The sequence below is a fragment of the Pleurodeles waltl genome, chromosome 2_1 (genome assembly GCF_031143425.1).
Source record: "Pleurodeles waltl isolate 20211129_DDA chromosome 2_1, aPleWal1.hap1.20221129, whole genome shotgun sequence".
Classification (NCBI taxonomy): Eukaryota; Metazoa; Chordata; class Amphibia; order Caudata; family Salamandridae; genus Pleurodeles; species Pleurodeles waltl.
In genome coordinates, this window is record NC_090438.1 from 352385184 (window position 1) to 352397989 (window position 12806).

General features: G+C 41.2%; 1 protein-coding gene across 1 annotated transcript in view; it reads left to right on the plus strand.

Moving 5' to 3' along the window:
* The first annotated feature begins 357 nt into the window (after window positions 1-357).
* The window catches only part of SH3BGRL (SH3 domain binding glutamate rich protein like), a 154910-nt gene continuing 142461 nt past the window's right edge, over window positions 358-12806 (plus strand). The window contains exon 1 of the mRNA XM_069212583.1: window positions 358-548. Coding sequence (XP_069068684.1) covers window positions 504-548 — 45 coding nt within the window. The 5' untranslated portion in view covers window positions 358-503. The remainder of the gene's footprint in view (window positions 549-12806) is intronic.

A 12806-nucleotide genomic window follows, 5' to 3' on the forward strand; every position in this document is an offset into this window, starting at 1 on the left:
TGTGGCCTTCTCTATCTTTACCATTTTAAAAGTCGGTGTGTTGCTGGCAGTGAAAGAACTGTAACGTGGCCCGCCCAACAAGAAGTCCAGGCGTGGATTGCATCCCCTTTTGACCTGGAGCTCTGTGGAGATTTACTACATGCTGCATTCCTGCGCGAACGGCGTTCGGGTTCTAGAAATAATATTACGCAGGCTTGTCTGTTCGGCTCTCCATCCTGTTGATCATGCACGGCTCGAATCGAGTGGTTTGTGTATAGGGGCGCTTTCCAAAACGAACACAGCACTAGCGGCTCCGAGTTTTGCAGCGCTCGCATTTCCGAGCAGCTCTGCCTGTGACCGCAGAGACAGGGTGGGCGGTGACCAGGGGCGGGACTAGGGGGCGGAGGCAATGTGCTCCCGCTGTCTCAGGCTTCCTCAACTAGCAGAGACCGCAGCCTGTGCATCTCATTCACGAAGCAGCGACTGCACCCTGGTATACGCGCGGAAGGCTACAGTTCTGCAGAATGGTGATCAAAGTTTACATTGCCACCTCATCCGGCTCCACATCCGTAAGGAACCCTCGTTTATTTGTCTGCACGCGCAGAGCAACTGTAGTTCTCCCTTTAGATTGAAAATTGTTATTTTTCTGCGTTGTAGAATCAAGTTTGTGCACTCTGCGTTCTTTCTGTGGCAATCCTTGTTCAATATTGCCCCCTTGTCAGTGCCTGTTGCTGAATATAAAAGGTATTACGTGGTATATGGAGTGATGTTCTTGAAATGTCGAAGTATGTTGTTAGCCGTGTACGTGTACTTTCGAGAAGGTTTAGGTTGCGTTGTTTGCGTTAGCTAATATATGCTGTTGTGGTGATAGTTAAACTGTCCAGATAAGTTGATGAAGACATTTGTGGCGGATCCTTTTTATATTACTCCATAGGAATTGGTGAGCGCTCTGCATTGTTAGGGTTGTTTATACAATGAAAGAACGCGGTTCGGGTTGTCAGATACCTACTTATGTTTAGGGGCTACCATCGTATCTTGGGCACCAGAGAAGCCCCTGAAATACGGGCAGCGAACCATCATGTTTCCTGAGATCCCCTAGAGCATTGGTCATCGAGCAGTCCGTGCTGGACTCCCACAGCTACCATGCTACCACAGCGCAAATGTTATGACGTAAAATGAAAAGCATTCAGCATCATATAAAAGATGCTGAAGATTGGCGCCTCGCCGCTGTATCCCTGTACCGTGTGCCTTACGAGTCATTAATGGGTTATAATTCACGAAATGTAGAAAGAGCACGCTAAATGTTTTAAAATGTTAAACGTTACCACTACCTCACTTTTCATGTTTAGTTACACTACCCAGAGTAATTGGTAAAATCTGGGCCTTCATTTACCTCGTTGTTGTTACTGATAAAAGGTGCAAAACCCTCAATGTGTTTGTTATTAAGGTGGTTTTAGTTTATAGTACTTCATTCTTGGCCTTGTTTACTTTAAAGCGTAAGCAGTCTGTAACATATCAAACATAATATAAACCACGAACCAGTGAGTGTAAACAAATTCAAAATCACTGCCATTAGAGACATTCACAGTATGCATGCGGCCTCACTTTCTGTCCGCGACCGACCTAGGGTTTTTTTTTTTAATGAATATTCAAGCAACTGGTGTGTTTAACCTTTTTAACCACAAGGACATTGGTGCTGTTTCTTAGAAGCAAATATTACGAACTGCCAAGATTTTTTTTTTTTTGTACTAGCTGTGTTTCTGCTGTTTAGATGCTTGAGTTCAGCGTTTACGACCACTGTGGGATGCACATTTTGTGAGCGAGTGCCACGCGCTACCTTGTACAGAGCAGATGATTTAAATGGAGTGGCTCAATGTGAATGACATGCAAGGCTTTCATTGGGGCTCCTCCTGGCACTGCTTGAGCAAACGTTTTGAAGATTGCTTTATTGCTCAGCAAGTTGAGGCCAGGAAGGTGATGCTGTACTTGCTATAGGAACACCCCTCAGAGGGCCAACTGTTAAACCATGTGGGCCTTTCTTATTCCAAGGAGAAGGTCCAGTGCGTTCTTGACTGATTTATCTTGTGAGGGATGACCACATATTCCGGCCAGGGAAAAGCTTGCTCCTAAAGGTAGCAAGGGTCTCCCTCACTAAGACTGGGTTTATTGAAGTTAATTTGTTGCACAACATTGACCTACATGATATCAGATATTAATACATTAACCAGGTTTCAACACTGATTCAACTTTGCAAGGGCTGAGATGGTGCACAAATACATTTTTGAAGAGGCAGTTTGGGGTTCATGCAGTAATAGTAGTCTTGATAATGTTAGGTTGGTGATTACAAACAGAAACAGAGTCAAGCAGTGGTGGACTTAAAAATAGTGAAATTGGAGGTTTTGAGTTCTTCCCTAAATAGTTACTCTGAAAAAAAAAAAAAAAGTTTTTCAACAAACAGTACATAACATACTACTGACCATTCTCTGATTACAACCAAGGTTGTCGTACAAGGTTCACATGTATGTTAGATAGCAGAAGAACAGAGCACATAATCAGCAGGACAGGAGGCACATCTCAACAAGAGCATATCATATCACATAGTGGAACTTTGGTAGTGCAATAACATCATTTGCAATAATTGAAATACTAACTATGCGCAGAAGTCGTCCAGGCAATATGCAAGGGGCAACGTGGTGTGTAGTGGTTCCCCCAGATAGTGCCTCAGGACACTACAGTGACTGGTCGGTTAAGTCCAGCGGAGTATCCAACATCAGAGGGGCCGAATTCCCCCCCCCCCCTCATTTCGAGGTGTCCATTGGAGTCTTTGCTAAGTAAGTGCAGAGGTGCCCCATGTCTCCCTAGGCAGGAAGTAGGGGGCTGTAGTTCAGTGTATACTACACACCTCGTAACGCAAAGGGCCAGTCTTGCACACAGGGTGAGTGAATGCTATCTTAGCGCATGACGATCCTCCTGCAGACTAGCAGAAGTTGCAGGGCTGTGAGTTGGCACACCTCTGATAGTCTAGTATGTTCAATAATATAGTTGCTATGGCAGTCCAAAAGGCCTGTAAGGCGTGGCACAACCACACCAGGTGAATTACATCTGCATAGTCTTGTATAGTCTGGTGACCTATCAGGTTGTGTCAGTGAACCATACAAATGGGCTGTCAGAGGGGAAAAGTCTGCTGGTTCCTAAGGAAAACCAGGAAGGTGCTTGCAGGCTATGTGTCATAACTGAGGGTAAATGAACTGATCTACTGGGATTATAGGTCGATTTCATTTGTTTTGTGGACACAAACGTCCCTTGGCCATACATGGTACTGAAGTCGTTCCTCCCCCAATGTTGCAGGGTGTTGTGCACCAATGTTTTTGCGGTCGGGCAGGAGAGAATTCTGTGGTATTGGCAGAGCCTCTAATTGTTTCTATTGAGGTACGTTTGTTTGTGAGTTCCACGGCATATATATCTAAAGGACGTTTCTTTGTTTCTTTGTTTTTGTCCATCCAATTTCCTTTGGTGATAATGCTGATGTCTGCTTGCAAGATAGCTCTTCACGGAACAAGGGTGGTGTCTGCAAGGCCAGAGACATGGGCATTGCCCTTGTTGATGTGGGTTAGTAGGACGGCCTCCAAGACTATTTAAAAGTTGTTGGTGTATGTGGAAGCTAGGTGACATAGTACAAGGAGAGAACTATAGACGCAAGCCATCTTTACTCATGTTGAACACTGATACTTAGATCTGGTCGTAAAGCATGTTGCCCTCATTGATGAGCAAGAACTCAATTTGGTTGGGTTTAGCTACAAGTTACTGGTTGAAACCTAGGTTTGAATGGTTTCTATGGAGGATCGGAGGTGCTGGATGTTGACTAACAATATTTGAATTATAGTCTCTATCAGTGGTTCCCAATCTGTCGCCGCAGCACCCCAGTGCGCCATGAAAACTAGCCAGGGGCGCCACGAACAGCAAAAAGCACCAAGCACACAGTTTGGGCCCCCTTAAAGCATGGGGTTCCCCTGGCGCTGTGTTACACCCCTGCTGGCCTTAACATACCGGCAGGAGCCAGCTCTGAACTGAGCCTTTTCCACGTTGCATCCGTTCTCAGTGTCCTGGAACAAACCCGTGTCTTGTAACAGGCCAGCCTGGAAAAAAACATACATTTTGTTCAACTATGGGTGTACTGCAATAAATTAACCATATGTGCTCTGTCACAACTCAGAAAGCAAATCTAGTGGGCTACTTCGTTAAGGTGGCTCAGGCCTTCCAATAAACAAAAGTATCTATTTTTTAGGAACAATTTCGCCCACTTCTACAATTTCAGTATGTTTTTAAATTAATGAATAGATGCAGTCAGCTCTTTATTCACACTAATCACAATAAATCTTTATCTCTCTGGTAACCTGTGAACTGCTCAACATATAATGTATTTTTACAGTTGATTTATTTAAATCACAATGCGTGCTGCCAAGATGAAAGGCAGGTCACAGTGCATAATAACAGCAGCTTAAGCAAGGAAAATGAAAATTAACTTTTCTTTTTTTCTGGTGTACTTCTCAAGAAATAAAATGTGAGTAGTAGAAAGCAAAAATTTAGGGCAGCATTTATTTTTTTCATGCTAATTTAGAAGAAGGTTGTATTAGCTAGAGACAATTTTTATAAACAAAAAATAGTTTAAAAAAATTCCATCTGCAGAACCCAGAGAATATTGTTTCTGACTTAACCAAATAAAGAGTTTTATTAAACAACTTTTAAATTTAATTTTGTTACATATATGATTATGATAGCTTCTTCCCAATTATTTTCAGGGAGAAAAACGGAAGTACTCCCAAGGCCTGGCTTACATCACCCCACCCACCAAATAAAATGTAGCATAATGGGGAGCCGCGGCCAACAGCCAATAGGTGAAGGGAGTCTGGGGTCAAAAAAGTTTGGGAACCACAGGTCTATATCATAGAGTGAGATGTCTACATGGTTGATTAGGGTGCTATCTAAAACCTGAGCTTAGTGGCTGTGACTACGGAGCCTAGGGGGCATGCATCAGGTGACTAAGTGTGGTTCTGAGGAGTTAATTGGAGCAGAATGACAGCTTTCCGAAAAAAAGGAGAACCAATGCACTCACTTTTGACACACTGCCAAGAAGAAGCAGCTTATTACTCACCTGCTGAAGACAATAAGAATTACTGCCTTCCTTCTAGACTAAGACCGTGTATCACATCTAGAGATGTTAGCTTGCTGGCTGAGCACCCATGCTTACAGGAGTCCACAGCTAGCTGTAGTGGTCTGCATCTGACTGTATGGAACCTCATTTATTAAAGCATGGACATATTTGGTCGTTAACTGTGTGATCCTTGAAAAAGGACAGAAGACCCTGAACCTGGCAACAGTCCTTACCTTCCTGCAGGTTAGGGAGGACTTTTTAGAACTGTTGCCCTATGTGTGGAAGTCATTCAGAAGCTGTGCTTGCACACATGGATTGAATTTGGTAGACCAATCATGAAGATTTCCAGAGAGTTATCAAGTTACTCAAGCAAAGTAAATCAATATTTTTACTACCAGTGCAGGGATGCGGAATTCCTATCATCCGACACATTTTGTTTGGGGTCAAGGGCAACAAGTTTTTATGTTTTCTTTTGTCCTTGGGACAAGTAGGCCCAACCCTCTGCAGCACAAACCCTTTGGCTGCCACTTTATAGAGAGTGAAACTGTCTGCAGTTGAGGTAATGTGTGTCCAAAAGTTAATGCTGTTCGAACTTGTATTTATGGTTCATTAATTGAAAGCCTTCATCATTAGGATGAGCGCTGTAAATAAATGTTTTAAGGTCACACTGCACTACTGACAGTGGTTCCAGTACACACAAAAAAGTGTACACAGGTTTGAAACGTTTAACAATATGAGGCTAAGTATAATGTTCCCAGAATGCTCTCTGATTAGATGCAAATGTTTGCAGAAGCTTGTAAGCAAGAGAGAAGAGTCTTTTCTTTTAAAATAAAATGTTCAGAAAAAATGCAAGTAGGGAAAACAGTTTCGCTACCATGAAATTTTAGGTGCTATTTCTTTGAAGCGCCATTTAGTAAAATGTGTTGATGCATGCTAGTATTTCCCAAAAATATTCCTAATGGAAAATCAGTGTAACCATTCTCAACAAGATTATGGGAAGCATGAAAATAAACAAACACTGACAAAACCAACTGATCAGACATTTTTGTGTGAGTCTTTTAGTTTCATCAATGCGTGTCTTGTTTTGACATGGCTTTTATAACACTTTATAGTTGTGGGAGCTGCCAGGGCCTCACCATTGTAACAAACACTGGCAACCCCCTACCCCCCCCTCCAAATGTTTTTGAACTCTAAAAGCACACATTGCCAGCAGTGGCATAACAAAGGCCACACCGCCGCCCTCCAGGGGGGGGCCTTCAGCACAGCACCTGCCCTGAGTGAGTCTGGAGAGGGGGCTCCTCCATGTTCTTTGCAAAAGGGCACCCTCCAGTTTCGTTATGCCACGGATTGCCTCTGTAGTTCCTGGCACTGAACAAAACTACTTTGTGTGCCAATATGCTCCTTGTGGAAGAGCAGACTGCGATCACTCTCCAAAGCCAGCCGATAGAGAGAGAAATATAAGTTTAATAAAAACAAGATGTCTTTGTTAACGCCAGACCTAATTAGGAACCAAATTCTTAAAGAAAGTCACAAAAGTGCAGGGTATATGTCTTTGAATCAGTTGCTTTCATGAGAAGTATACCAGGAAATCGTACCCCTATAAAATATTTGTGAACTGTGTTTTAGCATGGGCAAATATGCATTTGTAGATTCTCTCATGTGAAAATCTATTGAGCGTTTGCAAGTTCATTTTCCCTCCAACCTCTTTTTATCCCCAATCCAGGAAGAAGTTCTAATTCTTCCATTTTCAGGAGTAAATTTCCAACCTTTCTTATTATGGGAAAAGATTAGAGAAAGCTGGTGAAAATCCTTAAAACATGCAAGTTACTAGGTTTGCAGACTCCAAGGCATTCCAGCCCTGGAACTACTGCTTACTGCTTCCTCCAGCCGCAGTATGTAGATCTGCGGAAAGGTGGCAAAATAAGGAAATTGTTACAGTAGGGATTGAAACTGCATGTATTCAAGCCCTCTTATGGTAGTAGCCCTGGCATAATCAGGGAGGCAATTATCAGAGCTCTTACATAATGAGATTGCTGCCATAATTTGTCGCCGCACTACATGGCACCAAAGGGACAAGTAGGTCTTTTTACAGGGCAAGCAGATTTAAGAAGCAACCTGTCAGCTGGCCAAGTAGATATTTTAATAAATTTCACACCCCTGTACCAGTGAAAATGTTATCTTTTGTGAGCAAGCCACCAAAGCCCAAAGGGGACCAGTATCAGCAGTGTGAGAAAAATATGACTTTTCTAGGTTTGAGAAATTCCCTGTTCTGTCCGTAGAATTTCCAAGTTTTGAAGAAAAAAAAATCCTGCTTACCCAGAATTACTGGGACTTCTTTCCAGGTTTGTGCAGTTTGCCTCTAATAGTCTAGTTTGGTCCAACTTGTTGTACTGTTATGCAATTCAGAAAACCTGCAAAAACAGCATCAATTGCGAAAAGGAATCTGAGCATGCAGCAAACTTGCCTTATTCATTCAGTTGTCACATACTTGCAGGGCTAGACCTTTTATCTTTTAAGATTGCTCCTTTATCAAGGGTCAATTTCGCTTCATTGACAAAGCCATGTAATCCAGGTCAGACATGCACTGCACCCTCATTCTGCTTGACTCCTGCTACTCCATACTGTAAACTTAAGTTGTAATTGAACATCTTTGACTGGATCTAGACTCTAGTGTTACCCAATCAGCAAATTAATCAGAATCCATCTAGGTATATGTAACTGATCTGTATCTCAGAGTGAGAAATGGGCTAAACCAAAGCTGCCAATAGAAGCAACAAGGCAGATTGCACATTCTCATTGGGTACCACTCTATGTGATTCAGTGTGTTTAGTTTGAATAATTTGTAGGAAATCATTTTGCAAAAGATAGTTCCTGGACACCTTTGTTGAGTCCTTATATTTTATTTCTACATTAGTTATTTCTGATTAGTGAACATCCAACTCATTAAGCTGATATAACACATATCCTCCAATGAGTTTTTTTTTTTCTTTTCTTTTTTTATTGTCCTTTGTAGAGCACATGGCTACCCATGCAGGGTTTCTGAGCGCTATGCTACCTGACGTGATTTGTGGTATAACTAATACATTATTTTTCAAGGAGGTTCAAAACAACCACTTTTTTAACCTCTTCTGGAATGTCAGAAGGGAATGGCAAGCCCTCAAATCAGGGTTGGGGGGTGGAATTGGTTAGGGAATTCCAAAGCTTTGGGCCTAGAAAGGAGAATGATCTCCCTCCCAGTCGGGCTTCTTGTTTCTGGGGACTAGGACAAGGACAATATTATTTGAGTGTAAAGGCTGATTAGGTATATATGGGGATATTAACGATCTGAGGTAGCTGGGGCCAGAATTGGATAAGCATTAGTAGACATTGCATAGTGCTTTGAACTGTATGCGGCGCTCGATTGGGAGCCAATGGTGTTTACATAGCATACAGACAGTGGGGTAGAACTTTGGAGGTTGAAGTAGCAATCTGGCTGCCGCATTTTGAACAATTTGCAGGCGCCTAATTAAGCTTTTCTTGACACCTAGATAGACAATGTTTCCATAATCTAACCTGGGAATACCTATTTTTTTTTAGCCATTTTAGAATGCTAAAACAAGTGGCAGCACCCTTTGTAATGTGGTGGCTCATGGATAACTCATTATCCAGCCAGACGTCCAGGTCCTTGACCACTGGAACAAGGTTCGGAACAGTACCCATCACCTTCAGCCATAGAAGAGGCCTCCAAAGATGGGGATAGTTGCCACTACTAACACCTCATTCTTATCCCCATGTAATTTAAGGGAGTTGGTATTCATCCATGCGGATACTTGTGTGAGACACCTATTCAAAACTACCACCACAACGACATATGCCAGTGGAATTAGGTCACTTCTATCTGTCCAGTGCACGCAGGACAGGCAGCTGCAAATTTAGGCACATATGATGGTTTGTAAACTTATAATAAGTGTGTCATGCTAGACATATGTACTGAGTGCCACTGTCGGCCTATGTTCAACCATCATGGCTGGGCCCATGAATGTGATAATCATGCTGCAGTGGTGTAGGATGGGTGGGTCTCAAATCCAGGGCATGACCAGCGGCTCATTACCTCATAGGTGGTGTAACCATATGATGCAGCTTTTACATGGACCATTGTACATGTGATGTGTGTGGATCACCCTGAAACTTACCATGCATAACGTTACCAGTGAATTTTGGAAACAAGTATATAATTTTTTTATTACTGACTAAAGTATTGTTATAGTTAAGTGAATACGTCAATGACAACATTAACTTTTCAAACTAAAAAAAAAACACAGAAATTCACCTGATTATAACCGCACACATTACATCACTTACGACATGTTCTGACATCACTGATGAAGTCTCAAATGACATCACTGATGACATCATCCAAGCTTCATTTGTACACATTGCCCTTTAAACTAATATGGCATTAGAGGCCTGAAAATAAGTACAAAATAGCTCAGAATAATATGAAGGATCATAATGTCATCACATGTACAACACCCTTAGGTGCAGCAAGCATGTGTTATGTACAACATCGACCCTATACCATAGACTTCACGGGTAGCGTAGTTCACATTAACAATCAACCACAGATATATGGAAAACCCTCAGTGCATACGCTGTTCAATCTGTGTACCGCTGTTCAGAGAAAGCCACTATCCTAAAAATACTGAATATCTGTTCCAAAACAAATGCCCTACAACAGACAGCTTTGATCTGTATCGAATCCCTGACAGTCACCAAACCTACAATGAGATATGAAGTTGGTATGAGTAGAGAAATGGGTACTGTAAACAGTATTCACTGTATGGAGAGAGTAAAACTCTCATGAGAAATATATTACAGAGTATTAAAAAGTATCTACTTAGAACAGTGTACATTGTATCCAGCACTTGGCAAGAAAGTCACTATTCACTTAAAATAAGCACTGTCTGAAGGTGCTAAAGGTTATACTCCCTGCAGTCTTCATACTGTGTTAAAAGCTTTACAGATAAATCATCTTCACAATGAACAACAAGCACATGTACTTAGTATAACACCTAGTGCACACAGTTTTCTATGTTACATAGAAATTGTCATGCTGAGAAGATTCTTCCTAATAACTCAAGGCTTCTTACAACACTTGTATGTGGAATCTTTGCTCTATTGCAAACATTTTCTACAAAGCCCAAAGACTTGTGTGGAACATGCTGAACACAAGTTGTCACCTGCAAACATTTATAATGTTCAATACCTATAAACAGCTATGATGTATTAGGTGCACATGCATTTTGTAAACACTTACACCCATTAGCTGGACACGGGCTGTACAAAATTAGGTAAACAAGTACTATGGTAGCTACACGCCACTATGTTAAACTATAAATCAAACTAACACATTTATTGGATGATGTCATCAATTATGTCATTGGAGACGTCATGAGTGATGTCATAAAGTAAAGAATGTCTAAAACGTGATGAGTGATGTAATATGTTATAATTTATGCAACACCTTTAAATTATCATACCTCGTGCACCTGCGTACACAATGTATTCAACTTGTTAGCCACAATACATTAACTATAACTCGCCACTATCATGCTCTTTTGTTCTCACAAATGATGTGATGTGCGATGTCACAACTCTTATTGTAAGTACTATTATTTTGCATGGTGCGAGTGATACAATATTAACATTGTATAGGTAGTGCATGCTGAAGGTTTGAGACATAGCTAATGTAGTGTGGCTACTGAGTTGAATGCATTGTGTATGGATGTGCACGAGGTACAATAATTTGAAGATGTTATATAAATTATAAATTAAAGTTATAGATATAAATTTACATATGTTAAATGCTTGTGTAGTTTGGTTTGTAGTTAAAGAATAAATAAAGCTTTGTTAATGGAAAGCTGGTGCGTCATTTAAGATATAGCTATAACTTTATATTTTGTAATGTTTCTGTATTTGAAGTTTGGTTTGTATAAAAAGAATGAGTAAAGTTTTCCTAACTATAACAAAATAACAAAGGTTTACCCTTTTTTCTCATATACACATATATGGACAGATGAATGTAGGAATCGAACAAACAATAGCTGAATTTCTATGGTTTTGTATGGGTAAAATGTCAACCAAACTATAACGTCCCTTTTACCTTTGTTTTCTTTCCGTGAGATTATATATATATATATATATATATATATATATATATATATATATATACACACACAAAAAAGCAAAGTGTAAAGCCTTTCATTTCCAATCTGACACGTTTATTTCATAATAAGGTGGCAACAATTCATTCCTTCCTGATGTGTTTCAGCAAAATGCCTTGTTCACAGGAGAGCAGTTGCACACAGTCACAGATGCCTCAAATCTGTACATGTCAGGTGACTAGGTAAATGAATACTTCAAATCCCAGAATGCACCCTTCATATCATCAAATTGTGGCACACTCACCTTATATTGCTTGAATGGCATCTCTTCACCGCAATTTTAAATTACTGGTCATATTTTGTTCAGGTGCAAAATATCTCAATTAAAGTGGTCACATGCAATTCAATAAAGTAACATGAGCTTTCAAAGTCCAACAATCCTCGTTTTCATAAATGCTGCCACGAACAGTGCATTAGTGATATATATTTATACACACGTGAGAATGAATCAAGGAATAAATGAATGGATGAGTGGGCACATGGCTAAATGAATGAATTGATATGAGGCGCATGCATGCAAGGAGAAATCGATGAGTGCCTGGGCACATGGATGGGTGAATGACAAGGCACATGGACTTACTAATGAGTGGGTGAGTGAGCACCAGTGGCAGGAGGCAGAAACTGCTTCATGCCACCCCTGAAACTACAGAAACCTCCACAAATTTGGCCTCAGCCAACAATTCACCCACTTAAAATCTTAGACATTCACCTATCTATGCACTCACTCATTAGTCACACTTTCTTCCAAATGTGCACTCACTTGCCCATTCATTCATTTTCCTGTGTATTTAATTACACACCCACCCATTAATTTACTCACTTATGAATTAATCTGCGCATTCAGTCATTCAACCATTCATTCATGCCCAAAGTCAATGTAAGATCCCATGCGCGGGTGACAGGGCACGGAAGGGCTACTGTGTCACAGAGTAGTGATTGGCGTTCTTTGACTCTAGTGTCCTGAGGCATATCCTACTATGGCTGTGCAAACTGAGCTGAGTACACACTTTTCAAATTTCACAGTCAGGGTAGCCAAGCCAAAGTCCTCTCAGGGAGGTAGTGTGGGGTGTAAAGACTCAAAACGCAAGAAAGGGACAAACCGAAGAAGCAATAACTCATTGTGCAGCCAAGTATTTGTCTTAGAAAACAGGAAATAACTTTAATCTCACCGTCTGTTATATTGAGGAAAAAGAGCACACTCTGGTATTTGTTAATCACACTAATGTGCACAATTATCCTTCTGTGCCCATGATAGTCTTTCAGTCTCTTATTTCAGGCCTCGTGGTATCTGTTCACTTAGCTGCAGTTGGTGCGGGGGTTAGTGGTGCACCCTTTGCTGTTTGCACTGGCAGCACCTTAGTCAGTAAGTGTGAGATCTCTGACAGTGGCCTCACCTCTTGGACCTTGCCAGTGGGTGAAGAGCAGTAAAGCATGCCTCTGCAGCAGTTGCTTGTCTTTAGCAGATGTGGCCA